Genomic DNA, 27953 nt, shown 5'->3' with positions numbered 1-27953 from the left:
TTGCCAAGTATATCAATTCCAAATACAGTCTCAGTACAAAGAGGGCAGGAGTCACTAAACCAGAAGCCAGAGAATGTTTAGCCCCCCCCCCTCCTCCTATGTTCATTTTGCCAAATTCTTAATTTTTGCACCAGTGCCAGATTAGGAAGAGAATGGATTCCATTAGAATCAGGGCTTACACTGAACATCTTAATTCACTGGACCTGTCTGTTATGTTTTAATATAGTGTTTCATTTGTCTCTGATTTCTTCGTAGGGAATTTAAGTCTGACTTGTTAAAATGTGAATGTCTTTTTTTTGCACAGCTTGTACACATTTTACTTTCACCTTACAAAATGGTTATTGTATTTAATTGTCATGAAGTGGAAAGAGTGAGAGGACCCAAATGCAAACACTGGAACAGAACTTGAACTGAAAACGTGCCTTTATTTGTGGCAGAACAAAACACAAACGAAAAAGCAAAGGGAGACAAAGACTAAACTAACAAAACCTGAACTGGGAAACAACAAAACATAAGTACATGGAACATAAAGACCTGAAACCCAGACGATGAAGCACCTGAGACTCACAAACACAAGGGGAGATGAGCAGACAATCCAGCAACAAGCAACGAAAGATGGAAGATTGATTTTTTAATTATTATTTCACAAAGTAGCTGATGCGTAAGTGCTGTTTTAGCTCTGAAACTTAACATCGGCATTTTAATAAGTAAACTTTGGCTAAAAAAGTGTATGCTCACTGGACACTTTATTAGCTACCCCTTGCTAGTGCCTTCCAGACCGCCTTAATTTGTACTAACAGATTCAACAAGGTTCCTTCAAAACTTTAGACTATATTCATGTGGGTATATTCCTGTGCATCGACACAGTGAGCAACAACCCCTCGGTAGGCTGTTGTAAAAAGGAAATGAAAATCAGATAGGATTACACCACCTGCAGCCTGAACTGTTGATACAAGGCATATTTATGATGAATTCTCATGTAAATGTTGCAGCAGAAATCGAGACTCATCAGCTAAGGCAAGGTGTTTTATACCTACCACTGTCCCGTTTTGGTGAGCCTATGCTAAGTGTAGCCTCAGTTTCCTGTTCTTAGTTGACATGAGTGGCCAACAGTGTGGTTTTCAGCAGCTACAGCTCATCTGTTTTAAGCTTCAGTGTTTTGTGCATTCAGAGATGCTTTTCTACATATCTTGTTCATAACAAGTGAGTATTTTGGTTACTATTGCTTTCCTATCAGCTCGAAGCAAGTCCAGTTATTCTCTTATGACCTCTGAAATCAACAAGGCATTTTACTGCCACTCACTGGATATTTCCCACCATTCTTTGTAAACTTTCTTTGATTGTGTGGAAAAATTCCAATTCATCAACAATTCTCAGACCAGCCCACCTGCAACTGACATGTTCAAAGTCACTTAATATAACCTTTCTTCCAGATTATAATTAGGGATGGGTACCGGTGTCCGGTGCTATGATGGCACCGGTTCTGACATAAACGGTAGTAACCAGACCGAAAAGCAGCGCACATTTCGGTGCTTTATTTCGGTGCTTTATTTCGGTGCTTTTTTTTCCCTGAGCCAATTCTAGCCAATCATTTTACGTTTCCGAGGATAGTAGGCGGGAGGTACGTATGTTCTTTTAGAGCAGAGCTACAGATTAAAAATGCCCAAGGCGAAGCGATCAAAAGTCTGGCTGTACTTCACAGCAAAAGATGCAAACTCAGCAGCCTGCAACAAGTGCTTTAAGCTGATACTGTGATACTGTCAAAGGAGGTAACACCTCAAATCTGATGAAACACCTGGCGACGCATAGCGTTTTTTTTTAAAGCCGAGAAATGCGCCGTGTTTGATAGCTTGCTGCGAGACCTCACACTGTGCACATCTACTGCAGGTGTGGTGCCTGTTATCGGACCCGGAGTTAGCAACATCCCCCAAAAACCCGAAGAGGAGAGTCCTGGCTCCTAGCCCTGTCAGCGTAGCAGAAATGATGACGGATGATGATGGCAGCAGCATGTAAGGTGAACTAGCAAACACCGTCGTAGTTACATGCGGCTGTCTTCTTGTTTGATGGCAGATACTCCCTTCACCCTGGCCAAAAAGGCTAAAATGACCAAAGAAAAAGTGGAAAACAGTTAAACATGAGAGGTTTTTGGACAAAGTTTGTGTTTTTTCCATTGTTTAAGCACTGCTTCCAGCCAAGAGTGATACCATATATGCCCTATAGCTGCAGAAAAGGCTAACATTGTTATCTTTTTACAAAAAAAACAGCTGAATATGAGAGGTTTTTGGACCAATTTTGTGTTCTCCATTCTTTAAGCACCGGTTTGAGCACCGTTTAAGCACCAGCACCGTTTCAAAAGTACTGGTTTGGCACCGGTATCGGATAAAACCTAAACGATACCCATCCCTAATTATAATGCTTGGTTTAACTGATGTGTCTATATGCTTAAATATACTGAAGTGCTGCAATGTGACTGGCTGATATGAGTATGATATAGATTAGATATTAACATTAATAAGCAGTTGAAAAGATGTACCTAACAAAGCAGCAGTGAGTGCATATCTTTACATAGATAAAATCCATATTAGGACAGTATATTAGTAATTTATATTACTAATATACTTATATTAATTTGTAATAAAACAATAAAATAATAATAGTAAAAAAACAAACAAAAAGAACAGTAAAATAAAAACAATTTAAACTCAATTTAAAATAATCAATAAAAAAATGGTGATGCATAAAACTAGCCACAGTTGGCCAGATTAAACTCAGGTACAGCACAGATGTAATTACTTACATGCAGTTAAACAAAACAGGTCACAGTTGCTGCTAATAACACGATGAAACCAACACGAGCCTGCTCAGAATACACAAGAAGCACCTGAGCTTATTTTTGATATCAACAAGTACAAGTTCAAAGAAATGATTTGCTCAGAATACACAAGAGGCACCTGAGCTTATTTTAATATCAACAAGTACAAGTTCAAAGAAATGATTTGCTCTTTGTGTGTTTACTATGCTGTGAATTTAACTTAAAGTAGCCTCAACTCGTCTCCCCTCATGTCTCGACCTCCACTGAGATCTCTGGTGCAAGGAGAGGATTTGAGGAAAGAAATGGCGAAGCTGAAAAGTAAGAACTAAATGCATTCAACAGCTGCATTTAGTTCGTTCTTGAGCACAGTAGTGAACTTCAAATTGCTCCTGGTCAGACTAGAAAAGCTTAATATAAATGCCACAAAATGAAGTACACTGTGCACCCTTGTGCACACTGTGCACCCTTGTTGTTGCAAAACACAACAACAAAGTTCAAAAGACAAAAATGAACAGAACCTGATAATCAAATCATTGAACCCTTTCCTCATAGTATCTACCACCAACAAAACATTTTTAGAATGCTAACACTCTCCTCCAGTACCTTGGCGCACCCTGTACCCCCACAACATCCAAAGACTTGAGAAACTCTGCATGAATCTTATCTTGGGCCGCCCCCTCCAAACACAGGCTAAAGAACTCCTTTGAAACCACAGACTGCAGTCCACATGGGGAGGACATTGACAGTCTGACCCACTGCATCACAGGTTTTACATCAGCTCTTTACCCTCAGCTCCACTGGAGGAAAGAACTTTCAGTTCGCTATCCATCTACAATGTCCTCACACCTCCAGTCCTGCTGGAGGTGTGATGGATGTCAACACTGCTCTCCCTGAAGTGTTCAGGACCGCAATCATCCACAATGACCTGGCCAAGATACTGAACTCTAAGTTGACCCTCCATTCAGAATAAAGTGGTGTAAAAAGTCAAAAAGCACTATATGTAAATACCAGTACATTTCCATCTGCTATTGGCTCTAATTCTCACTTCTGATGTCCGAACTACATCACTGACTTTAATGAACATACAACCTCAGAGTGATTTCTTTAGTCAGGGTAAATCCATTCATGTGCATGGAATAGCTGCCAAACATGGCTTTCCCTGATCATCTTAGCTAGCTAACAAGAACACCACCATGTTGCTGGATACAAGATCAGCAGTGTCGGTGGTATCAGACAAGTATTATCAGATGCATCTCACTCATTTCCCTATAAAACCAGCCAGTGGGCTAAAGCTCAAGATTGCTGTGCGTGGATATATTATGTTACCAGTACAGTATGAGACCCAAAACATCACCCTACCACTGATTGTTGTTCAGGGAGACAGACCAGCTCTGATTGGACGAAATTGATTAAAGAAACTACAGCTGAACTGGAAACAGATTTTCACAGTACACAAGGTACTGGTGCAGAAAGAAGCAAAGCCAGGAGTACTAGAAGTGATTCAGTGCCATCAGGCAGTGTTTTCGGAGGCTGCATCAAAGGATTTAAAGCTAGAATCCGCACTAAACCAAACACCACACCAATTTTCTGTAAAGCTCGCCCAGTTTCTTATGCACTAAAAGAAGCTGTGGAAACAGAGCTGGACAGATTGGAAAAGGTGAATGTCATTTCAAAGGTTGAGAAAAGTGAGTGGGCATCCCCTATTGTTACTGTGCCGAAAGCAGACCAAACAATTAGGACAGGTGGTGACTATAAAGTCAGTGTCAACCAGTGTGTTGAAGAGGAAAGATATCCACTTCCTAATACTGAAGACTTGTTTGCTACTTTAGCTGGAGGAACATCCTTCAGTAAACTTGACCTTTCTCATGCCTATCAGCAGCTACAGTTAGATGAAGAATCAGAGAAGTATCTGGTCATCAACACACACAAAGGTCTCTATAAGTACAATCGCTTCAGCTATGGTGTTTCCAGTGCTCCGGCTCTATTCCAGTCTGTGATGGATCAAATCCTTCGGGGGATGGATCATGTGACCTGCTTTTTGGATGACATCCTCATCACTGCATCATCTGAAAGGGAGCATTTGAAGAGGTTGGAGGAAGTACTCACACGTCTGCAGAAGCATGTTGTCAGAGTGAAGCTTTCCAAGTGCCATTTTCTTCAGAGCAGTGTTGAGTACCTGGGACATCGTATTGACAAAGATGGACTGCATGCTTTAGAGGAAAAAGTAGCAGCCATAACAAATGCACCAGAACCAACAAACGTCACTGAACTGAAGTCTTTCCTTGGTCTTCTAAATTACTACAGTCGATTTCTGGAAAATCCATCCACCATTCTTCAGCCTTTGCATAACCTGTTGAGAAAAGATGCTAAATGGATTTGGACCATGGGATGTGCAAAAGCATTTAAAGATGCAAAAAGTCTACTGCTGCAGAACAAAGTGTTGGTGCACTATAGCACAAATCTGCCATTGAAGTTAGCCTGCGATGCGTCACCTTACGGGGTAGGCGCGGTCATTTCTCATGTCATGGAAAATGGAGAGGAAAGGCCTGTGGCATTTGCATCAAGGACATTAACTGAAGCTGAGTGGAAGTATGCCCAGATAGAAAAAGAGGCCCTTGCCATAATTTTTGGAGGCAAGAAATTCCATAAATATCTGTATGGAAGGAAATTCATCCTCATAACAGATCACAAGCCACTGCTGGCTATACTAGGGCCAAAGTCAGCTGTCCCAACACTCGCTGCACTAAGAATGCAACGCTGGGCTCTTATTCTAATGGCATACAACTATGACATTGAATACAGAAGATCAGCTGAACATGCCAATGCAGATGCGTTGTCACGTTTACCTCAGAATACGCCAGACAACACTGCAGAGGAAGGGAGTATCTTCTATTTCTCACATGTGGAAAAGCTACCCATAGTAGCTAAAGACATTGAGAGAGCGACCATGAAAGATCCAATTCTCAGCAAGGTCTGGAGCTACACCATGAATAGGTGGCTGAGTTATGTGCAAGACGAATCACTTAAGCCTTACTTTACACGCAGACAAGAGCTGTCAGCAGAACAAGGATGTGTTCTTTGGGGACAACGAGTTATCATTCCACCAGTTTACCGACAGAAAGTGCTGGAAGACCTGCATCATGAACATCCAGGTATCTGTCGTATGAAAGCACTTGCCCGCAGTTATCTGTGGTGTCCAGGCTGTGATGGTGATATACAAGAACTGGTTCAAAGCTGCTCAATCTGTCAGGCGGTACAGAAGTCACCAGCTGTTGCACCACTCCATCAGTGGAAGTGGCCTGAGAGAGTTTGGCAACGGATTCACATTGATTTTGCTGAAAAAGACAAGCAGTACTTTTTAGTTGTCTTTTTTTTTTTTTTTTTTTTTTTTTTTTTTTAACCTGTCCCGTTTGGTTCTTTTGCCATCAGAATTATTGTCTAAAGGCGAAGAAAGATGCCCAACGGATTTACTTTTCCAAATGGACCATCCCAGCCTTGCCGTAATGGTCCATTTGATTCACCTTTTATTGTTTATTTTATTTTCACTTGCTGAATACGGGACAGACTTGACTGGTGGAAAGAAAGGGGAGAAAGAAAGAGGGAAAGAAAAACAGCTGAGAAGAGGGACGGGGGAGAAGGGCATAAACCAAAAACCAACAGAATAAGCAGACAAAAAATACATATATCGATCACCTGGATCACCTGTTGAGAAAGAAAAAAAGAAAGCAAGCAGAAGAAAACGAGAGTAATAAACAACATCACAATGATATATGGGAATATGACAGTAAATACTAAATATTAAACATTATTGTGCAGCACGTGAGATCGACAGCGCACAGTGTGCTTTGAGGTAGGAGCCAAAAAGGGTGTAGTTTGTGTGTGTGATCACCCGTGTGTGCACCTGTGAGCATGAACGCGCTTGTTTTTAAAAGGTTCCTTCATGTAATGATCTGCTAGAGGGTGTGGGGGGCCACTGCCCCGTCCTCCAGGGCATGAAGCAGGTATGGAGGAGATCAAAACTCCAGACATCCAGAGGCCCCCAGAACACAAGAGACCAAGGAAGACCAACAGAGGGGCAGCCGCGCCACTATCCCAGAAAGAGCTGAGGAGAGTCCCAGATGAGGGGTCACTCAGCAGCCGCGGAGCAGAAGCCGGGGGGGTTGCAGTGACGTGCCCGTGAGCTCCGCCGGCAGCCAGCTGTGCCTGAGTGACCGAGCCCCGGGCCGAGAGGCCGAGGGCACCCCATCCCCGAAGTGGCCCGAGCGAGCCCCAGGCTCCAGGCCCCGATAAGCAGCCGCCAAGGAGTGAGCCGGTGGGTACCTGGGCGCCCACCCCCGGACACAAAGAACCACCAACGCACCGATGTCTGAGGGCGTCTGCCACCGGCAGGGGAAGTGGTGGGGGGAGATGGGCCTCCAAACCTTGGAGGGCCTGAGATGTCCCCAGAGAGGTGGCGTCTGATACCCAACCTGACATATAGACACAGACAAACAGGCACACACAGATACAAACATCTATTCCCACCCTCATGCTCTCATATACAATTACTCAACACTCACCCAACGTGGAGACGGACATAAAGAGACGCTGTACACACAATCACACTCCCCAAGCGTACTCTAAGCCCCGGGTCTAGGTACCCTTGCCCCTGGAGGGGGAAACTGCGCCCAGACCCAGGTGATGTTACCCTTTTCCCTGCGGTGGGGAGAAGCAGACTGCCCCGACTCCGCAGCAGCAGGGAGGCCCCACATTCCAGACCCCAGTCGGACGGCCAACTCCTCCTCCTAGCCCCCCCGCTCCAGCAGGCCGCAGAGAACGGGGGTGTAGGAAGACTCCAAACCTCCCTCCACCCGCTCATATGTAGTGTTGATGTATGTGTGTTCTAAGGTGCATTTAAAACCCAGGAGGGCATGGAGCTACCTGCCAGAGCAGCAGGCAAGCGTATAGCCCCTCCTGCTAGCCCTCAATGTCTACGTGTATTTAAAATTGAGAGGTGGGCAACGACGCCAGGGGTGAGGTGTACACCCTGATGGTAATTTGGAATCCGTGTAGCGTGCCCACCCCCAAGATCCTATATGTATGTGTAATGAGAGTGTGAGTAATGTGAATGTCTAAGTTGTGGGATAAAATTGAGGCAGAGGCAGCCAGAAGGGGACAGAGGTCAAATCCTTCGGGGGATGTCTCCTCTGCACCCTGGTGACACACCCCTACCCCAAGGCCCTGCATGTGTGGGTGATTGTGGTGGAGCGGGAAGAGGGAGGCAGCTGGAGATGGGGAGGGAAGGAAGGGAGGGGCAAGTGACCCCTCCCTGGGGCCAGCTCCCCCGCTGACCCCAGTAGGCACCCCCATACTCTGCAACCCGCCAGGGAAAGGGGGGCCCAGGCCCATCCGGACCGGGGCCCAGTGCAGCAACGCCGCCCAGCCCCACAGAGCCCGGGACAGTCCACCCGACCCCACCACAGAGAAAACTGCACCCACCCCATCATCCACTCATCTTCCAGACTACACAAGACAATAGACGCCCAGGCTGAGATCTTCCTCCACCTCTCCTGTATCTCCCCCTCCTGCAGAGAGAGTTCCTGAAGAGAGGAAATCTCCTGCAGGATTTGACAACCTCCCCCACCAGTTGAAGAGCCCCCCAGGTGGTTCGATGCACAGGCGGCACCCTGCGCCAGGACTGGGCCCCCATACACCCACCCGCCCACAACCCCGGCAACACACCAACCAGGACCCAAGCCCCTGAGGCTTGGCCAGGGCCCCAGCCCAGAGACGGAGTGCCCCCAGAACCTCACGCCCATCCCGGACCCACCCAGGGGCAGCCAGGCTACCAGGTCAGTAACCCACGTCCGTCAGCACAGACCCTCCCCTAGCCCTGCTGCACGCAGCCACAAGGAAACCGTCACCTAAGAGCCAACAGAGCCCCTAATTGGCCATGACCGTTACCCCGGGTTGAGCCCCCCAAGGAAGATGCTCCCGGGGAACCCCCTGATGCCCTAAGCCTGTCCCTACCCCCACACCAATCACAACAGTGAAGGTGGGACCAAACTAAGACCCCCCACCCCCACTAGGTGATGGAGCTGATCAAAGGAGCCCAGAGCAATTGATCTGATGTGGTGGCAGAGGCTGTATCAAGACTAATGTAATCTAATAAATAATTTCTATATTGGTTAGAATTAAGATTATTTTTATTTTTCCAGTTCATGAGGACTGTTTTCTTGGCTATGCATAGGGCAGTGAAAACCATATGGGCTATATTCTTTTCCGGAGTGACATTATCTAAGCTGCCCAACAAACATACTAAAGGGGAAGTTGGAATGTTACATTTCAGACACTTTGATAAGTCTTCACATATCTCGCGCCAAAACTTCTGAACTGGTGGACAGAACCAAAGAGCGTGGATATAATTGTCCGGTGAATTGGTTTGGCAGTGTGAGCAGTTGTTGGTAGACGTAAAGCCCATCTTGAACATCCGATGGCCTGTATAGTGCACTCTATGTAGTATTTTGTATTGAATTAATTGAAGACTGGGATTTCTAATTAGATGAAAGGTTTTTAAGCAAATCTGAGACCAGAAGTTTTGGTCAAAGTTAACTGATAAATCCGCTTCCCATTTTGCAATAGGAAGTGATATTGATTCATCTGTTTTAGAAAGCATTCTGTATATTTTGGATAGTAATTTGGGGGTTTTAAGAGTAAGAAATTGAACCACACTTGGTGGCGTTTGTAGTTCAACTTGACCCGGTTTAAATCTCTTTTTTATTATGGATTTAATTTGTTGATATTCTAAAAATCTTTTCTTGTTGATCCCATATTGTGTAACTAGTCTGTCAAATGAAATAAATTCTGTTCCTTCTAGTATATGTTCTAAGTATTTGATTCCTTTACTACTCCAGTCTGAAAAGTTTATCATATTATTGTTTTGTAATATGTCAGGGTTGTTCCAGATAGGTGTACGTTTGCATGGGATTAATGAAGACTCTGTCAACTTCAGAAACTCCCACCACGCTGTCAGAGAAGAGCTGATGTTGATGCTTTTGAAGCATTCATGTCGTTGGATGTTTGAGCTGATAAATGGTAGATCTGAAATCTCTAGATTATTGCAAAGTGCTTGTTCTACATCTAGCCAAGGTTCATCTAAGAGGGTATGTTTTTGCCATCCTGAGATAAACTGAAGCCTGTTGGCTAAGAAGTAATGCTGAAAGTTAGGTAGTTCTAATCCTCCTTTATCCTTGGTCTTTTGTAGTGTTTTTAAGCTTATACGTGGGGGCTTATTTTTCCAAAGGAATTTGGACATATATGAATCTAGAGATCTGAACCAATCTTGCGGCGGTTTAGTTGGGATCATTGAGAATAAATAATTTATTTTTGGTAATACCATCATTTTTATAGCGGCAACCCTTCCCATGAGTGATATGGGTAGACATTTCCACCTAGCCAGATCACCTTCTACCTTCTTTAAAAGTGGGATATGGTTTAATTTAGTTAGATCTGCAAGCTTGGGAGATACATTAATACCTAAATATTTTATATTTCCCGATTGCAGTGGAGTAGAAGAGGAATTATGGAAGGAGCAATTAATCGGAAGGACTGTAGATTTTGACCAGTTAATTGAGTAATCTGATATTCTTGCAAAAGAGTTTATCAGTTCAATCACCCCAGAGATATTGGTTTGTGAATTTTGGAGAAAGAGTAACACATCATCCGCATAAAGGCTGATTTTATGTTCTACATTCTTGCATTTTATGCCCTTAATTACTGAATTCTGTCTAATTGCTGCTGCTAGTGGTTCGATAAAAATTGCAAACAGTGAAGGGGAGAGTGGGCATCCCTGCCTGGTGCCCCTCAGGAGACAGAAGCTGGAGGATGTCTGGTCATTTGTTCTCACACAAGCTGTTGAGGAATTATATAATATTTTTAACCAGTTGATGAAAGAAGATCCAAAACCAAATTTGTGTAAAGTTGCAAATAGAAATTTCCAGTTAACTCTGTCAAACGCTTTTTCTGCATCTAAAGAAAATATTGTAGTTTCAAGGTTTTTACTGTATGAGTAGTCTATCAAATTAAGTAATCTACGTGTATTTGTTGATGAGTGCCTACCTTTTATGAAACCAGTTTGGTCAGGATGAATTAAGAGGGGGGTTATTTTCTCTAATCTCTTTGAGAGAGCTTTGCAGATTATTTTGAGGTCTACATTTATAAGGGATATTGGACGATAGCTTGAGGGATATACAGGGTCTTTGCCTGGTTTTAGTAAGAGATTAATGTTTGCAGAATTCATATTTGATGGAAGTCTGCCATTTTCTTTGATTTCCAACAACGTTCTGTAAAAAACTGGTGCTAGAATCGTCCAGAATTCTTTGTAGAATTCTGCAGGAAAGCCATCTGGGCCTGGAGCCTTATTATTGGGCATACTTATCAGGGCTTCCTGGAGTTCACCTGGTGTCAGTGGCGAATCTAGTGCCATTGCTTGAGTGTCTAATAATTTTGGGAGAGTTATGTTGTCTAAAAACTGATCAATTTCCTTTTTAGATGGGTTTATTTGTGGTGAATACAACGTTTTATAGAAATCCCTGAAAATGTTGTTTATTTGTTTCGGGTCATATACTGTGTTCCCAGATGAATCTTGAACAGCACATATAGTTGTTTTTTCTTTATTTATTTTTAGCTGGTTTGCTAGAAATTGACCGGATTTATTACTATGTTCATAATTTTGTAAGCGTAGTCTTTGTACTAAGAATTTTGTTTTTTTATCAATTATCTCATTTAATTCTAGTTTTGTTTTGCGTATTTTGTTCAATGTTTCCCGATCTTGGTGGTACGCGTAGGCTTCTTCTAGGGATTTGATGGTTTTTTCTAATTCCTGAATATTTTTGTTTTCTTCTTTCTTTTTATGTGATGAGAAAGAAATTATTTTACCTCTCATCACAGCTTTCCCTGCTTCCCATAGAACAGAAGCTGATGTTCCGGGAGTGTCATTAAAGTCTAAATATGAAGTCCACTCTTTTTTAAAATATTTAATAAAGTCTTCATCTTTAAGCAGTGAAGTATTAAATCTCCAGTTTTTACTTGGCGTAGTATTATTCTTGTGCATTAGTGTTAAAGATACAGGAGCATGATCGCTGACAGCTATAGGATGAATCTCAGTGTCTGAAATGTCACTCAGCAGTGAGCTGCTGACCAAAAAATAATCCAGACGAGAGTAGGAGTGATGAACATGTGAGAAGAAAGAATATTCCTTACTGTTGGGGTGGAGGGAGCGCCATGCATCGCAAAGACCAAAGTCGCTCATATACTGTTTGATTATATTTGTGGACTGCCAATTACGCTGAGTTCCTGCTGTATTGAGCCTATCCATTTCTTCATTTAGTCCAAGGTTGAGGTCGCCTCCAAGAACAAGTGTGCCATCTAAGTGTTCAGAGAGTGCACTGAAAAAACTGTGAAAAAATGAGGGATCATCAACATTTGGACCATATACACTTACAATACATAGCTTTTTATCACATATAGATAGTTTAATGATTAAGAATCTGCCCTCTGGATCTATAACTGTATCGAGTACTGTGAAATTAATATTTTTATGTATTAAAATTGCTACTCCCCTTTGTCTAGAATTATAACAAGCTGAGAACACGTTAGGAAACTCAGGTGTTTTAAGTTCATTCGAACCTTTAAGAGGTCTGTGGGTCTCTTGTAAAAGGACAACATCTGCCTGTAGTTTTTTGAGTTGGTTAAATATTTTTAACCTCTTTTCTCTGGAGCCAGCTCCATTTACATTCCATGTAACGAATCTTAGTTCACCCATAGATATGTTTGTATAACTAGGGGTGTATGCTGTGTGTGTGGCTTAGACAGGTGGAGAGAATACATCACCAGTTCATAAATAAAGAGAGGGAGAGAGAGAAAAAATGCGTGGCGAGATGCTCCCTGAGTCTGATTATGTGTGTGCATATTTACTAATATGAGTAGTACGCTTGACTTAAGTGTGTGTATCCTATACTGTGTGCGCTGTCTGTCTGATGTAAATGTGCTGCCGTTGAGCGCATGATTGTGTGTGATCGTGCTGTGCATATGTGTCGAAATAAAGTTTGTGGATGAGTCTGGAGGCAGGTGATCGAAGCAGTGAAAGAAATAAAGAAAGAAACCAAGTACAAGGGTGAGCAGCATAAAAACAGGAGGGGGAAAAAGAGAGAAAAAAAAAACGAGAAGGAGAGAAAAACAATAGCAAAAAAAACAAAAAAAACAAACAAACAAACCCGGAAACATTCCAATCATACCGTTGACGGAGAGTGACGGTGTTAATTCTGCTATGAAATTAAGATGAGCCGATTTGATACTGGTAAGTTAGACAGATGTTAATGTTAAGTTAATGCAAGTTAGTGTGCGTGGATAGGGAAAGGGTGTAGCGGATTCTTATCTGGTGTGAAGTTAATACAGCCACGGAGTGATGTCGGGGTCGCGGTGGAGCTGTCCGTCCACGTACAGCCGGTCCACAGCGATGACAGCGCGGGAGCCCTTCTGGATGAAGCTGCGTCGGATTGGGAACAGGACCCTGCGTCGTTCCAGGATCTCTTTGGGGAACTGGTCGTTCACGCTGAAGTCCGTTCCTTTTAATTCCCTCCCGCGGCTTTTCACCTGTTCCTTTTGTTTGAAGTGGCCAAATTTGGCCACAATAGGACGTGGTCTCCCGGCCGGCGTCCTCACGGCCCCCAAGCGATGCACTCTATCGAAGGCAATGTTCTTTACGGTGTCCTCCGGCAGCTTCAGGTGGATTTTAATGAAGCTTTTCACCGTTGCCTCTGCATCCTCTCCGGCAGATTCTGGAATACCGGAAAATACAAGGTTGTCACGCATGCTACGGGCTTGTAGATCGATAACTGACTCTTTTATTTTTTTATTTTCAGTGTTTAGCTGGGTCACATTATCGGTGAGAGATTTGACCGACTCCCGTAGCGTGGCATTTTCAGCGGCAAGCGTTTCCACTTGCTGTTGGCTGAACTCCAGGGATTCTCGCAGAGATTTAAATTCCCGGTGTAAAATCTCCACCAGGGACAGCCTCGCATCGAAACTGGACAATCGTTGGTCGATTGACTCCAGGATGTCTGCAATGTCTTTGCCGGCAGGTGATGTTGTGCCGGGGGAGTCTGCCGGGCGACATCTCTTCGATGACGGTGTCTCAATTTTGGCCGGGGAAGATGCACTCTGGGCCTTCTTCATGACTAAATCTTGGAAACAGCGGTCGATGTAATCTTGGAGAGCGTCTAGACTCTCCCCGTTGTCCTCCAGGGTGTTAGGGATGATAGGACAGATGTTGTTAGTTAGTACTTTTTAGTTGTCATTGACAGTCATTCAAAATGGTTGGAAGTGTTCCCTATGTCATCCATTACCTCACACAATACCATTGAGGTTTTGAGAGGGTTATTTGCCTCATATGGACTTCCAGAAGAGCTTGTTTCAGACAATGGACCTCAACTTGTGTCAAAGGAATTCAGTCAGTTTTTGGAGTTAAATGGGATCAGACACACAGCTGTACCCACCTATCATCCTGCATCAAACGGGGCAGCAGAGAGATCAGTACAAATCCTGAAATGATCCCTGATGAAAAATGTGCTGGAAGCAGATGGTAAGCCACATTGCCACTCAGTCATCGATTGGCAAACTTCCTTATCATGTATCGCAGTACACCGCACACTGTGACGGGTCGTACACCAGCAGAGTTGTTCCTGAAATGTCAGATCCGGACTCGTTTCAGCCTGCTCAAGCCTGAACTAAGCAGACACATTGAACACAGTCTGAGCAGAAGCGACACCATGATCACAGAACCCAACCTGTTCGTGTTTTTTCGGAGGGAGACGCTGTGCGTATCCGAAACTTCAGGGGGGTGGAAAACAAAATGGACTCATGGAACAGTTCTGAAGAAAATGGGAAGTGTTACCTACCTACCTGATACAAGAGGGACAGAGAACACGTACAATACATGTGGACCACCTGTTACCATGGAGACAGACTGGAGAAACCCCCAGTTATATCTTCACCGGTTCCAGAGGAACGACCAGAAGTGATTATGGACGGTGTTGTTCCAGAGATACCACCAAGTCCACCTGGGATTTTAACATCACACCCCTTACCTGCTGAACCACCTAAACAGACAACTGATGAACCACCAGTATCAACCCCAGAAATAGGGATGGGTATTGATAAGATTTTCATGATTCCGATTCCATTTTCGATTCTGTTTAACAATTCGATTCTTTATCGATTCTCTTATCGATTCTTATTTTTTTTAAAAGAGAACACTAAGGTCGATTAGCTTAGAACTTTGTTTTATATCTTCTCTTTGAAGAAGATAGAAATTTAGGAGTAACATGGCCTTACGAACCCAACAGTGAGCTCTTAAGAGATCCACAGCCTACAGCTCTTCAATGGGGTGTCACAGGGTCCCCAGGAAAAAAAATTGTAAATGTAAAATAATAAAATAAATATTCTTCTGTAGCAATAACAAAGTATAACATAAATTATTCAGTAGCAATTACACAAGAATATCCAGTAATGTCCCTGCCTACAATTAAACACATTCACTTACCGAAAATCGGGGGCATCTGCTGTGGCAAATGGGTGCAAGCCTTTGACCACAAACTTAGTCACTGCTCGGTGACATTCGTCTATCCTGGCCTGAAAGGAGACGCTACCGGTAGACTGCAGTGAGAACTGCGAGCCAGACTCTGTCTCTCTCATCATGGTCACCTAAATGCAGCGCACAGTAATGGTAGGTTTTGTACTAAGGCAAATCGCGCTAACATAATATGCACTGTTAGCTGATTATTTACCTGCCGCATTAACGGGAGAGGACGTGCAAACATTACCGCTGCTGCTGGGTCGAGATTCACGAGTCCGGAGCGGAATTAAAAACAGGACATTCATTTAAGGTTATCGTGTGTTTTGTGAGCAAATGCTTTTGCATATTCGTAGTGTTTCCTCCCTTAAATGAAATATCTACTTTGCAAGTATTGCAAGTTACCCCGTTGTCATCCGTTCTCGTAAAGTATAGCCAAACTTTTGAGCATTTGAGCCGCTTAGACACCCTGCCAGGTAAATGACGCTCCGCAACGTGGTGACGTCTTTCAGGGCGACTGGAATCGATAAGGGAATCGTTTGCAAAAATGGCAAACAATTCCAGGGAATTGAAACAGTGGGAACCGGTTCTCAACAAGAACCAGGTTTTGATACCCATCCCTACCCAGAAACCACCCAAAGCCCATCTGTGGAACGCAGGTACCCAGAGAGACGCAGAGTTCCCCCAAAGAGACTGAATCTTTGAAAATGTAGAACTATGGTTTAGTTATTTACTGCCAGTTAATTTAGAAGTGAAGCAGTTTAAAGTAATGGCTACATTTGTTCATTGTTAGTAAGGGCAGCAGAATATTTTTCGGGGGCAGTAAAATACATTCTTTAAAGGGTTTACTTATTTGAATTACAAATCAAAAAGGGGAGGAATGTAATAGAGTGAATTGTTGCTCCCTGGTGGTAAGATACAGAAGTGCCTGTTACAGGGCTAGTTCTTGGTTGGCCAACAATATAACAAAAAAAGGTAGCTTGTACACCACTAAGAAAAACAAAGTGTTTGTTGAGTTGTCATGTCCTGCTGTTCAATAAAGCACGTATCTACGTCCTTCCGTCCTGATCCTTTCAAAGAGCCTAACCCAGAATATCACAGGTCCATCATCTTTTGTTGCTTGACGTTGAGAGTCCTTATAGTATTCAGGTACTGTGCACAGTATTACAGCAATTGACACAGACTGAAAAAAGAGAAAAAACTGTTTAAAGTAGACACTTTGATAAGTACTCTGGATAGCAATCTCCTTCATCTTTGTCATTTGGAAAAATTAATAATTCATAATCCATATAAATTCACCTTGCTGTGACCTTACCAAAGACCATCTTCAATCAGCCTCTCAGTACCACATAGCTGTATGTAGTCTTGTTGCCCTGATCATTGTCAAGGATTTCAACTTTGCCATGTTGGAATACACCAGCACAGGAGTAGGTGGTTCCAAGATCAATTCCAGCTGCCCCTTTGGACAAGAATGTTCTGACACAGTTAAAAAGCTCATAAGATTATTACTCCAGCAGGGCCTGATAAAGGCCTTTAATGCAAACAAGCCATTCCATATTGGAAAAATTCTTTAAGTAGTAGTGTTAGGTTTTTTATTTTTATTTTCTGTTTTAACAGCAAACACTAATAGAAGTTCATTTTGGAATATTTATTTAAATGGGAATCTGTTGATTTCCTTGAATTTTCAACAATGACAGCCATTGTCACCTCTAAGGTGATTGCTGGTATGGAGCCCCGCAAGGAACATGGGAGAAAAAAAATGAAGATGAACTCGGGATCTCGCAAAACTTTAAACTGGTGGGTAACATACGTCTCTGAAAATGTCAGAGTGCTGTTGCAAATATGTGATGTCTTGATAAACCAAGCAGATTATTGAAGTTCACACAGCTACATTTTCGCCTGAAAATATCTTAAAAGTTTATTTTGTGACCCAGAAAGAGTAATATTAAAACTAAGTAGATGCCGCCATGTTGGAAACTGGAATTGGCTGGGCCGCGCTATGAATTCTGGGATAGGTTGGGCCACGAAGGATACACCTGACCCATCCTTCAAATTCAGGGAAATGAAGGACGCATTTGTCGGCCGCGTTTGGAGCAGCCTTAGAATTGGGACAGCCTTCGTCGCCTGGCTGTGACGTAATCGGTCTACAAATGCAGCCTCCTAAGGATGCAGCCTAGGTTTTGGGACAAAGCTAAAGTTACATTACAAGATTTTGTGATAGCATTATGTGCATGATAGATTTAAAAAGAAAGTAGCAAAATTAATCCAGTATAAAAATATGTAATCTTTGCTGTGGGTGGGCTAAGGAAATAACAGGAATAACATTGCAATAAATAGAAAGAAAGAACTAACAGCACCTATGTGACTGAGTGGTTCCTGTATAAATCCAAAAATGCATGCAGGAACTGGGGGAATCAAATGACACACAAAGGAAAACTAGTTTAGGCATGAAAATGAGACAGTGTTATCACAGAGGTTGTAGCGATCGGGCGGAGAACTGCTGTGCCAACTGCCATCTTAATGAGGGTGATCTGACACAGCTAGGTGAGCACCTCACTTGCAGTAGCTCCACCCCTAGCACACCTGCCCACAGAGAAAAAAATGAAAAGAAAAACAAAATACAAGGACAAAGCCAGCTTCAGTTTGCTTTGTGGGTCTATAAGATGGATTTGTTTTAAACCACAGTGTTGCATTACCTTTAATGTCCATGGCATGGTCTAATATCTGTAATAAAATATTATGGCTAACAGTATTGAATGCTGCACTGAGGCCCATTAATAGATAGGCCGATCATATCTGAAGCAAGACTGAAGCATTAATTATTGGTAGAACTTCTTTGAACAGTCTTATAGGAATGGAATCGAATAGACATGTCGATGGTTTGAAATGATTACTGAATTTAAGTAAATGATTACTGAGTTGAAAGATCAATCGCACGATTTAATTTAAGGACAAAACCACAAACTCTAAATTAACATGTAAAATTCCAGTGAAATATATATATTTTAAATGTTAAATTCCTGGAAAACATGGACCAATATTCTTGAAGAAGTTTCTACTTATGCAAAGTGGTTGCTGTCTGCTTTTGCCTTGTTCATCAGGTATTATAGCTGACCTCACAAATAAGGTTGCATTAGATAGGCCATCAGAGTTTCTCCACCTCATCCTACTTTTTCAGTAAAAAAAAAACCCCTAGTGGACACGATACATTTTTTTTTCTTGTGCATGGTTGAAAGTTACATACTCACATGAAGATCATGCAAATGAAACAGAAATAGTGGAATAAAAAAAAGAAAGACAAATTGGATGCTCTAAAATTTGTATTTGTCAAAAATTCTATGCAAATATTCAATAATGCAAAATTTAAATGCTTTCTCAATTTTCAGCAAACATTTTGTTTAAACACACTAGTTCATTGCAATGAAAAATGTATTTTAATAACATACAAATACTTTAAAGTTATATTTATATGCACACCATAGATCTTTTATTAGTTTAAACCCATACAGAAACAGAAAATCAGTCAAATTTAATGAATCATATGTGACATGTGAAAACTTACAGGCATCCTCAAATCAGCAGGAGCTGATGACAAGATATGATTGAAATACACGCTTTAAGCTTTAATTCTATATGTTTAACAAAGGTAATGCATTAGCTGTTCAGGAAATGCAGACATTTTTATACATAGTCTTCCATTTTCAGTGACTCCAAATTAAAAGTACAAACTAACACCTTTTTCAGATTTTGTTTGATACTTAGATAAAGATCTTTGGCAGATAACGACTGCTGCATTTCCTCTCTTGAGATACTCTACTAGGCCACCTTTAGTTGCTGCTTGTTTGTAGGTCTGTCTGGTTTCATGTCTGGCTTTAATAACTGAAAACCATCCTCTATTGGTACACAGCAAATCTCTGGAGTTAAATATTCTGGAGTTAGGCATAAAAGTGCGCAAGAGTTACATTCCAGGAGTTTATTTTTCACCTTATACTACAGTCAGTGTTGGGGAGTACTCTCAAGCGGTGTAATATTTAGGTGTTCATTCACTGAGTGCTATGGAGTCTAATTCAACACTTGCTGGTGTTGTTTGTCTTTCAACCGTTACCCCGCCTATCTGTGCTTGTCTCTTGGACTCCGACATGTAGGAGGTAAAAATATTTTATTTACTTTGGGATTTTCTGTGAGTGGTGTGACGTTATTTGTATATATATTTGGTTACATGGATGCATAAGTAAAATATAAAGTTAACTAACTAGCACTACACGTGTTTTCTGCATGTTGCGCTGATTCGGTGATAGCAGCTAGGCTAACATTAGTCAAAAGTTAGCTAACTAACTTATCTTACTGTATTTGAAGATACACATTTCACGTTGTCAATGAAAACGTTCATTTGTATTTCTTTTTTTTAACACTAACCTTTCATTTAACGTTAGCTAACTACAGTAATATTATGTTTAGACTCATGGTAATGGCCGTATTTAACCAAAGAGAGGTGCAGCCTGCATTGATGAGATATCAAGGTACCATTAACATCAGTTAGTTAGTCCTGCTTCACATTGAGATATGCACACAACCCTGTTGCCAGACCTGAAAAGACAAGGACACGGCAAACATGTGTCACATTGTCTGCTAAACCTAGCCTAGCTAAATAGATTTTAAGCAGTAGCTAGTGTGGACAGGCTAACTCAATTTTAGAAAGTGTTTATGGATTAAGTTATACACAGTTCACATAAAGTTACCATAAACAGCCTCTTCTTCTTCCACATGTTGTGTTTCATATTAGTAAAGGTTTTTTTCTGTAGGTGGCGAAGATGTTGATAAAAGTAAAACACAGAGAGACAAAGAAATATGTCAAATTGGAAGAAGTCAGCTTCACAGATTTTATGAGTGCAGGTAAGTTATACATGGTTTGTAATAAGTCATTAAAGAGGAAATGATAATGTTGTTATTAACTAAGTGATGATTTTACTTCAGTGCAGCAGAAGTTTCTCATACCAGAAAATGCAGCACTGAAAGTCACGGATGAGCAGGGTATAGAGGTGGATGAGGATGTCTTTCCTGAACTTGCAGGAGTCAAAGAGGTGTGTTTTGTCATCTATACAGCTGAAGGTAAGTAAATATATGCTCTGATAGATTTTGTAAGATTTGATTTGTACAGTTACTCCTAAATAAACATTTTTAATTTGTCTAATATCTCGTGGTAACAATCACAAAATGCTGCTTTCATGGCTCAACAGTGAGTTGGATTTATCACATGCATTTCAGACATCCTGGAAACAGAATCATCCAAGAAGCTGCGTGACTGCTCAGACCTAACACACTATGTGACACTCACACCTTGTGGTATGTAAATTGTATATTACCATAATAAAATACAAAATAACCATCTGTTCTCCTGGGAGAAAGTATAATTTAATCAAAGCATACAATTTACTGGCCCTATGTGCATAAATGGTAGCTTTGTTGTGGTTGATTTTTGATTGTATATGCCTTATATTCTAATATTTTTGTTTGTCACCCTCAGATTTGACTGCCCTGAAGCAACATGTGGAAGAGCCCTCCTCTCCAAGTCTAACAGATACATTGTCTGTCTCAACCACCAGCAGTCAGAGCAGTGACACAAGTGATGCCGGACTTCAAATGGTTCAGCCTCTATTGGACAGCATACATGCAAGAAATGTAGATACATTACTTAATAGACTTGTACTTGACTCTTTAGTTGTCATTACTTGAAAAAGCTTAAACACGAAGATAAAACAGATTACAGAAAAATAATTTGATATAGTATTTCATGTAGTTCATATGTATAATCCACAGATTGAAATCGTTGTTTGGGTTAAAATTGTCTCATTTTTTGTCAATTGTTTTGTTCTTTGTATCAAATGTGTTTAGACAGTGGAGCAGATTCTGACTTCCAAACCAGCAGGGGTGACTGTCATCCATGAGTATGAAAAAACTGGGAGTTTGAAAGATTCCACCAGGCGATTAATGGTGAACATCATTGTAGCTCACATGCGTGAAAAGGAAGGGTAAGAGGAATGATGTTTATTCTATTCATTTTTAAAACTGGCAAGGATCTTATCACAAAAACACTTCTGCTTTTGCAGGAGAACTGTAAGTAAAGCAACAAAGGAGTTTCATGCGCTTGGAATCGTGTCACTCTTCCCATCTTTGAAGGATCCGTACTCCAAAAAGGGATATGTGAGTTTGCTCTGCAACTGTAGTGTGTAATAAGACTTGCTCTCTCTCTCTCTCTCTCCCTACACATATATATAAATATATATACACACTCTACAATGTATGCAATTTCTTTCTTTCTGTAGGAGCATTTCTATGACATTCAGAGCAACAAAGGTTTTCTTGAGTGGCGTATCAAGACTGTGCAACGTCAATCCAAAACCCCCACTGCATCACAGAACAGAGTGGAACTGAAAGGAGGGCCCACATCACAAAGGACGTTTGGTTTCACTAATGACCAGCAAACAAGAGATCAATGTATGGAAGCCATGTCTCTTCTTCATCACACCACTGACCAAGATATAGTCTTCCAGAAGATGAGAGAGACATTCTACTATCGTCAGCAGATACTCCATGACCCACAAGAATCAGCAAACATTCTTCAGATGTTTCCTCGTTTTTTGGACACTAAAGGACTGGTAGGTGAACAAATGGGAATCTGAAAAATACTTGACTTAAAAAAATTGATTTTAATGGACATACTTCTCCTTTGTTAGATTTTGCAGGACTTTGCAATGATGTTTGGAGTAGAGACTGCTTCCAGGTTCCTGGAAAAATGGAACACCAGTTTTAAAGATAAGGTTGCCAGGGAAGCCAGAGACCTTAAAGAGACTTGTCTTCTGAAAAGATTGCTGAAATCTGCCTTGAACGAAGAAATGGATGATGCTGATGAGCCAGGTAGTGTCCTAAAGTAACACTTTATTAGTGTAGTAATTTTAGTTTTCATTTTTATTTCATATTTATTTTTCATAAGTTATCAAAAAAGCAGCAGTGTGCATAATGTGTGTATGGATCACTTCTTTTCTGCTCATACCCTCAACCAGTTGTTATATGTTAGTGAAGTTCAGTTCTATCTCCCCGTTTCCAGCATTAGTATTTAACTCCTTAACACTGTCTGCAGAGTGGGACAGCGACATGGCTTCTCTTCTTGTTCTGCTGCACCTTCTCACGCCACAACCAGCTGGAAGGAAACGGCCAAAGATGAGTGTTGGAGAGGCAATAGATCATCTGGTTAAATTTCACAAGGTTTGTCAAGATAATGTGATCCAGTTCCAGATACTGTGGTTCATGGAACACTTTTTCTTAACCTAAGGGTTTATAAAGTGATGCTTTTTATTGTGTTTCAGTCCTGCCAGAGCCTTGAGGATCACCTCATGAACAATGAAGGAAACCCTCAGCCATATCTCCTGGCCACAGGGACTTCAAAAGCACAGGTTTTCAGCTTCTACATAGTCTTGGATCGAAAGCTTCTTCCACGTCAGTCATGCACATCATTGGGTGCATTTGATGAGCTGTTCAAGTGTCACTTCGTTTTCAGTGTGAAATATGAAGACGCTCTGTCCAGCCTGTACACATTTTTGCAGACCACTGTGTACAATATTGATGTAGGCACAACAGTGGAAAGTCCAAGAGTCAAAGAGTTGCGAGCAAAGCTGTTGAATAAGTAGTAACCAGGTTATGCATTCAAAATGTTGACCTGTTTTCTCTGTGCGTTATCCTTTGGTACAGCTTTACTTTTGTTCAGACATTTAAAACTAGTTCATGGAATGTATCCTGGCAAAAATTTGAAACTAAAATGTGGTCAGATAGGATGTTGTTTACAATTCTCAAGTTATTCTGGATTTAGAAGACATCTGAATAAGATACATGCTACTGTTAGCACATGTGTTCCTCATGAAACCCCTTCTGACCATGATACCCAACAGTTTAGTAGTTCTCAGTGCTTAAATGATGAAACACCATCCACATCATCACAGTGCCAAAATTCTGAAGCAGGCCCTTCATTCTCAAATCAGAGCAAGGACATGTGTGCCTCCATTATTGCCAGACTTTTAGGAAGTGGTGTACCAAATACTGTAGTTCTTTCTACAGTTCAGAACTTAGAGGAATTTGTGGGAGATTGGCAATCTAATATTCAGGAACAATTATTGACCCTATTACCGAATGACAGTCCCTCCAGATCAGCCATAGCAGATTTATTTAAAAATTTGGACAATCCTTTTAGTCACTTGAATTCTGAAAGCAAATGTAAAAAATATTTTAGAGATAAGTGGGAAATGGTACAGCCAGTTGAATTGCACCTTGGAGTAAGATACGATACTAGACGATGTAGCAAAACTGGAACCTATGAGCAAGTCCCATTAAATGACAAATTCGTATATATTCCCATATTGAAAACACTCCAGTTCATTTTTAAGAATGAAAGTATTTGTGAGATGATGCAAATATGCACCCAGTCTGACACATATCAGGACTTCTGTGATGGAAGCTACTTCAAAAGTCATCCTTTGTTTTCAGGTAGTAAGTTTGCTATCCAAGTCCAATTGTACTATGATGAATTTGAGTGTGCAAATCCTTTAGGTTCAAAAAAGGGTATACACAAAGTTGGCTGCCTTTACTTCATCCTTAGAAATCTTCCTCCCAGTCTGAATTCGGCTTTAATGAACATTCATCTGGTATCATTATTTTATGCACAAGACGCAAAAAAATATGGAATTGATGAAATCCTGAAGCCCTTAGTAAAGGACCTGAAAATATTAGAGACGAGTGGGATTGCTGTTCCATTTGCTAAATTTCCTGTATTTGGTACTCTGGCACAAATTACAGGTGATAACTTGGGGATGCATAGCATTCTTGGGTTTTTGGAATCGTTTAGAGCTAATTATTTTTGTAGATTTTGCTTAATTGATCAGTCTTCAGCTCAATCAGTTTTCTCAGAGGATGATCCAAGTTTAACTCTTAGATCACCAATTCTGAATAACCAACATTATAATAATTTGGTAGATGATCCAACATTAACATCTTCATTTGGCATAAAAAGAAAGAGTATACTTAATTCATTAAAATATTTCAATATTGCGGAAAATTTTGCCGTTGACATCATGCATGATATTTTGGAAGGGGTTGGTCAATATGAAGTCAAGTTGCTATTTCAATATTTAATTGAATACTTCATCTCTAAAGATAGCTTGTTAAATAGGATATATGCTTTTAATTACGGCTATATGGAAAAGAAAAATAAACCAACGAATATTAACTTGGATCGTGCAGGGCATGGAATAGGTTTAAATGCATCACAAACACTTTGTTTGATCACAAACATACCTTTGATATTTGGTGACCTGGTACCAGAGGATGATTTGCACTGGCATTTGTTGCTTTTGTTGTTGCACATTCTAAACATAGTTTTCTCATACTCTATCACTGAAGGAATGACTGTGTATTTAAAGCACCTGATTATTGAACACCATAGACTCTTTAAGGAACTATACCCATCAAACAACTTAATTCCAAAACATCATTTCATGGTCCACTATCCAAGGTGCATTCGAAAGATTGGTCCTCTCATTCATATCTGGACCATGAGATTTGAAGCCAAACACAAATTTTTCAAAGACTGTGTTAAGAACTTTAACAATTTGACTGTATCACTTGCAAGGAAACATCAGTTTGCATTAGCTTATCATTGGGAATGTATGAGTTTAAAAGCAGTTGAGTCTGGTCCAGTTAAAATGCGTTCACTTGAAACACAAGAATACTCAGAAATTATATCTCCATATCTTCATGTTGATTTACAGAACACTGTCAAACTCACAAACTGGGTAAAGTGTAGTGGAGTTGAATATCGTGTTGGGCTTTTTGTTTGCACAGGCACTTATGAAAACATGCCGGTTTTCAGTAAGATAACGTTGATCATTTTGCATGATGGTAAAGCTGTTTTTGTTATGGTTGAGCATGAAACGTGTTTCCATGATCATTTTCATGCTTTTCAGGTAAATGAAACCATTCCTAAGAAGATACTGGTCCTAGAAAGGGAGAAATTAAGACATTTCAAATGTTTTGATGCCCAAATGTCATATGGGTGTGATTCACAATTGTAGTCATTTTTTTTCTTTAATTCATTTTTTTTTTCTTTTCCCCAATGTTAGGCCTATCTGACCACACAATGTCTCAACTGTTTAGCTGCCATAATTGTTGCTGTTTCAATGTTGAATGTTACACTATTACAGTGCTGTTACACAGAATGTATGTTAGTCCATGCAGCATGGAATTTTGAATATGATAGTTTTTGATAAATAAAATTCATACATTCATAATAATCAGTATGGTCTTTTTGTAGTAATTGTCACCTAAAACCTTTTTTCATTTGATGAGTAACACTATAAAAGAGTTAATATCAAAATGAACTCTAGTTATGAGTTACATTTTACTCTTTATGGTAGTAGAAATTTAACTCCATGAGAGTTTAGATTTAACTCCTATAAAGAGTTGAAAAATCAACTCCCAGAAAGAGTTACTCTAATTCTGCACTAGAGTTCATTCGATGGTCACGCATGTACACTCAAATGTAGTTAATCTGAACTCCCAGAGAGTTTATTCCAAAGACCAGAATTTGCTGTGTAAATGGGGCACCTGCGCACACTGCTTTATACAACTTACCTAATTCAGCTATTCACACAAGCACTTTTTTCTGTGCTTTTTCTATATACAGTGGTGTGAAAAGGTGTATGGCACCTTCCTGATTTCCTATTTTTTTGTATGTTTCTCACCAAACAAATTTAAATATGAGACAAAGATAACACAGATAAACACAAAATGTAGTTTCAAAATGAAGGTGTTTATTATTAAGGGGGAAAAAATCCAAACTTACATGACCCTGTGTAAAAAAAAAAAAGATTGCCCGCCCCATTATAACATAAAATAACTGTGGGGCATCGCATCATTGGAAACCTGAGTTCAATTTCTCTAGCCACACCCAGGTCTTATTACTGCCACACCTGTTCTCAGGGAAGATACTGTGGGGCAAGAAACTAGCCCCAAATTGCTGTCAGATGCATCCATTGGAATATGAATGCATGTAAATGTTAGAAAGCACTTAGAGAAAAGTGCTTGTGCCAATGGGTGTGAAAGAGTGAATAAGCCAAGCTGTGTAAAGCGCTTTGACTGGTCATAGTAGAAAAGAACCAGTCCATTTACCATCCAAAAGAAAAAGTCTTTCGTCCATCTTCTTCCGATTATCTGGGGCCGGGTCGCGGGGGCAGCAGCCTAACCAGAGAAGCCTAGACCTCCCTCTCCCCAGCCACTTCCTCCAGCTTGTCCAGGGAAACAAGATACCCAGGCCAGCCGAGAGATATAATCTCTCCAGGGTGTCCTGGGTCTGCCCCTGGGCCTTCTCACAATGCGACATGCCTGGAACACCTCACCCAGGAGGCATCCTTGTCAGATGCCCAAACCACCTCAACTGGCTCCTTTCGATGTAGAGGAGCAGCAGCTCTACTCTGAGCCCCTCCCGGACAGCTGAACTTCTCACCCTATCTCTAAGGGAGAGGCCAGCCACTTTTTGGAGAAAGCCCATTGTATCTTCAATCTCATTCTTTTGGTCACTACCAACAGCTTGTGACCATAGGGTAGGGACATAGATCACTACCCGCTGCATCACTGCAGGTGCAGCACCAATCCATCTGTCGATATCCCACTCCTTTCTGTCACTCGTGAACAAGACCCCGTGATACTTAAACTCCTCCATGTGGGGCAGGAACTTGTCCCTGACCAGGAGTGGGGACTCCACCCTTTTCCGAGTCCAAATAAGTCTAGTCCATTTCCCATTTATAGTATTTACACCTGCATTCAAATTAGAATCACCAGTTAATCTAGTATGACTGTGAAAGGTGAACCCCTCTATGTCGCTACACTGTCATTGTTGTTAAGTTAATGAGGATATTTAGGCAACACTGAACCCCGTGCTGAGTTTTACAGAGTGAATGATTTGTAAATTAGGCGTTCTATCCAGTTAACTTTTTTGTCTTTCAGGATTTAACATACTCGATGGCTGACCCTAAGAACATTCCTCCCCTGTTGTTCTTTTAAGAGTGGGTAAGAGGCATTTAATTTCTGTGTTCACATACAAGTGAACAGAACGTGATAAATGTTCTAAGTTACTGCTTGATATAACATTTTAAGCTGTTTTAATCAACCTGACTTATATGACACATAGTAAAACCTCCCCAAAAGAAATTCACACAGGTTTGTTTCCACTTCTATATATAGTTAGTGAGTATGTTTCTGCATTTGCTTTTAAATTATTCTTCCATTTTCTTCTGGAGACTGTAATGGCACCTAATTACTACAATACCGTATATTTGATCTGACTAAATTCAGTAAATGTTTGTGTCGAGTCTACAGTGGAAAACATCATAAAACCATGAGGGCTATGGTTTTCATTTTCCCCTCGGCACCCACCTGACACAAGTTTCCAGCTCAAACAGCTTTTGCTTTGGCAGCCATTTCCCCTTA

The 27953-nt window shown here is 41.1% G+C and overlaps 1 protein-coding gene across 1 annotated transcript; it reads left to right on the top strand.

The window, feature by feature from the left end:
- The first annotated feature begins 19303 nt into the window (after positions 1-19303).
- On the top strand, positions 19304-27527 carry LOC100697724 (uncharacterized). Its single transcript, XM_019354874.2, has 12 exons — positions 19304-19570; positions 20225-20315; positions 20397-20531; positions 20688-20765; positions 20947-21101; positions 21315-21451; positions 21530-21623; positions 21746-22078; positions 22157-22337; positions 22561-22685; positions 22787-22873; positions 27471-27527. Exons 2-12 carry the CDS (start codon positions 20234-20236, stop codon positions 27525-27527), a joined length of 1464 nt encoding a protein of 487 aa, XP_019210419.2. The 5' UTR covers positions 19304-19570; positions 20225-20233.
- Positions 27528-27953: the final 426 nt, after the last annotated feature.

This window comes from Oreochromis niloticus, linkage group LG10, assembly GCF_001858045.2.
Source record: "Oreochromis niloticus isolate F11D_XX linkage group LG10, O_niloticus_UMD_NMBU, whole genome shotgun sequence".
Lineage (NCBI taxonomy): Eukaryota > Metazoa > Chordata > Actinopteri > Cichliformes > Cichlidae > Oreochromis > Oreochromis niloticus.
The sequence above is the reverse complement of the archived record's forward strand: the minus strand, read 5'-3'. Positions and strand labels throughout refer to the sequence as shown.